This window comes from Mus pahari, chromosome 1 (genome assembly GCF_900095145.1).
Source record: "Mus pahari chromosome 1, PAHARI_EIJ_v1.1, whole genome shotgun sequence".
NCBI lineage: Eukaryota > Metazoa > Chordata > Mammalia > Rodentia > Muridae > Mus > Mus pahari.
The window spans coordinates 74,094,918-74,096,187 of NC_034590.1; the positions used below are offsets into that span (position 1 = coordinate 74,094,918).

Here is a 1,270-nt window from a genome sequence, read left to right on the forward strand (position 1 = left end):
GTTGCTGTGACCATGTGAAATGTTCCTCATATGCAGATGCTACTAGATGATTTATATGCCTCTTTATGGTATATTGCCAGTGGTTATTAACTTATCAATTATATGTTCTTCATGGGCTTGTTTTTAAGATTTTAATGTCATTTGTGACTCACTGATTTTTAAATAAGCCTTTATCCATTCCATCACACATTGGTAAAAGCAAGGACTTAATACATGCACTCAACACTCATCAAGCTCAAAGGATAGCCTCTGAAAGGCAGATGCAGCAGGAAATTTTTTACTTGCTAGTTTTATAATAATTCACACATTAATATTATGTTAAAAGTTTGCTCCAAGTATGAGACAAAAATCTCAAATTCCTATGAGAAAATACAAAAATGACAGTCATATAGAAGGCTTGAGTTACCTGCAGGCACATCCTTTGTTGTCACTTTCCCTGCAGACAACTTCTGAAACATCAGGAAAATTTTACTTTAAGAAAACTAAGAACATACTCTCTAATTTTCTTTGTCCTAATACCATAAACAATGGGGTTTAAAAAGGGTGGTACGAGAAGGTACATATTAGCTATGAAGATATGAATTTGGGGAGCCACATTGTGGCCAAAACGATGGGTCAGGAAGGTAAAGACAGCTGTAGAATAGAAAACAAGAATTACACAGACATGGGAGCCACATGTTCCTAAGGCTTTAAGACTTGCTTCTCGAGATGGAAGACGAAAAACAGCACGGAGGATAAGAACGTAAGAGAGGGCAATGAAGAAGCCATCACAAGAACCAATGACAGAGGCCACACTGAGGCTGTAACGCTTGGTGGCTCCTGTGTCCACACACGCCAGCTTCACCACAGCCATAAACTCACAGTAGGTGTGTGCAATGATTCGAGTTCTGCAGTAGGGCAGCTGCTTGAGTAGGATGGGGTGTGGGGAGAAGAAGCCTACCCCACGCAGCACCACAACTGCTCCCATCTTTGCAATGCGACTGTTGGTGAGAATAGTGGTATGACGCAGTGGGTCACAAATGGCCACATAGCGATCAATGGCCATGGCCAAGAAGAAGCCAGATTCCATGGCAGTGAAACTGTGGATGAAGAACATTTGAGCAAGACATGCGTCGAAGGTGATATCATGGGCTTCCATCCAGAAGAGNCAGAGCATGCGTGGCAATGTGGATGTGGAGAGGACCAGGTCAGTGACAGACAGCATGCACAGGAAGAGGAACATGGGCTCATGGAGGCTGCGCTCTGCTCTCACCACGGCCAGGATAGTCAC

General features: G+C 43.1%; 1 protein-coding gene across 1 annotated transcript; it reads right to left on the reverse strand.

The window, feature by feature from the left end:
• Window positions 1-428: 428 nt before the first annotated feature.
• On the reverse strand, window positions 429-1,264 carry LOC110336137 (olfactory receptor 52D1-like). Its single transcript, XM_021218571.1, has one exon. The coding sequence runs from the start codon at window positions 1,220-1,222 to the stop codon at window positions 458-460; it is 765 nt and encodes a 254-aa protein (XP_021074230.1). The 5' UTR covers window positions 1,223-1,264; the 3' UTR covers window positions 429-457.
• Between the last annotated feature and the right edge of the window lie 6 nt (window positions 1,265-1,270).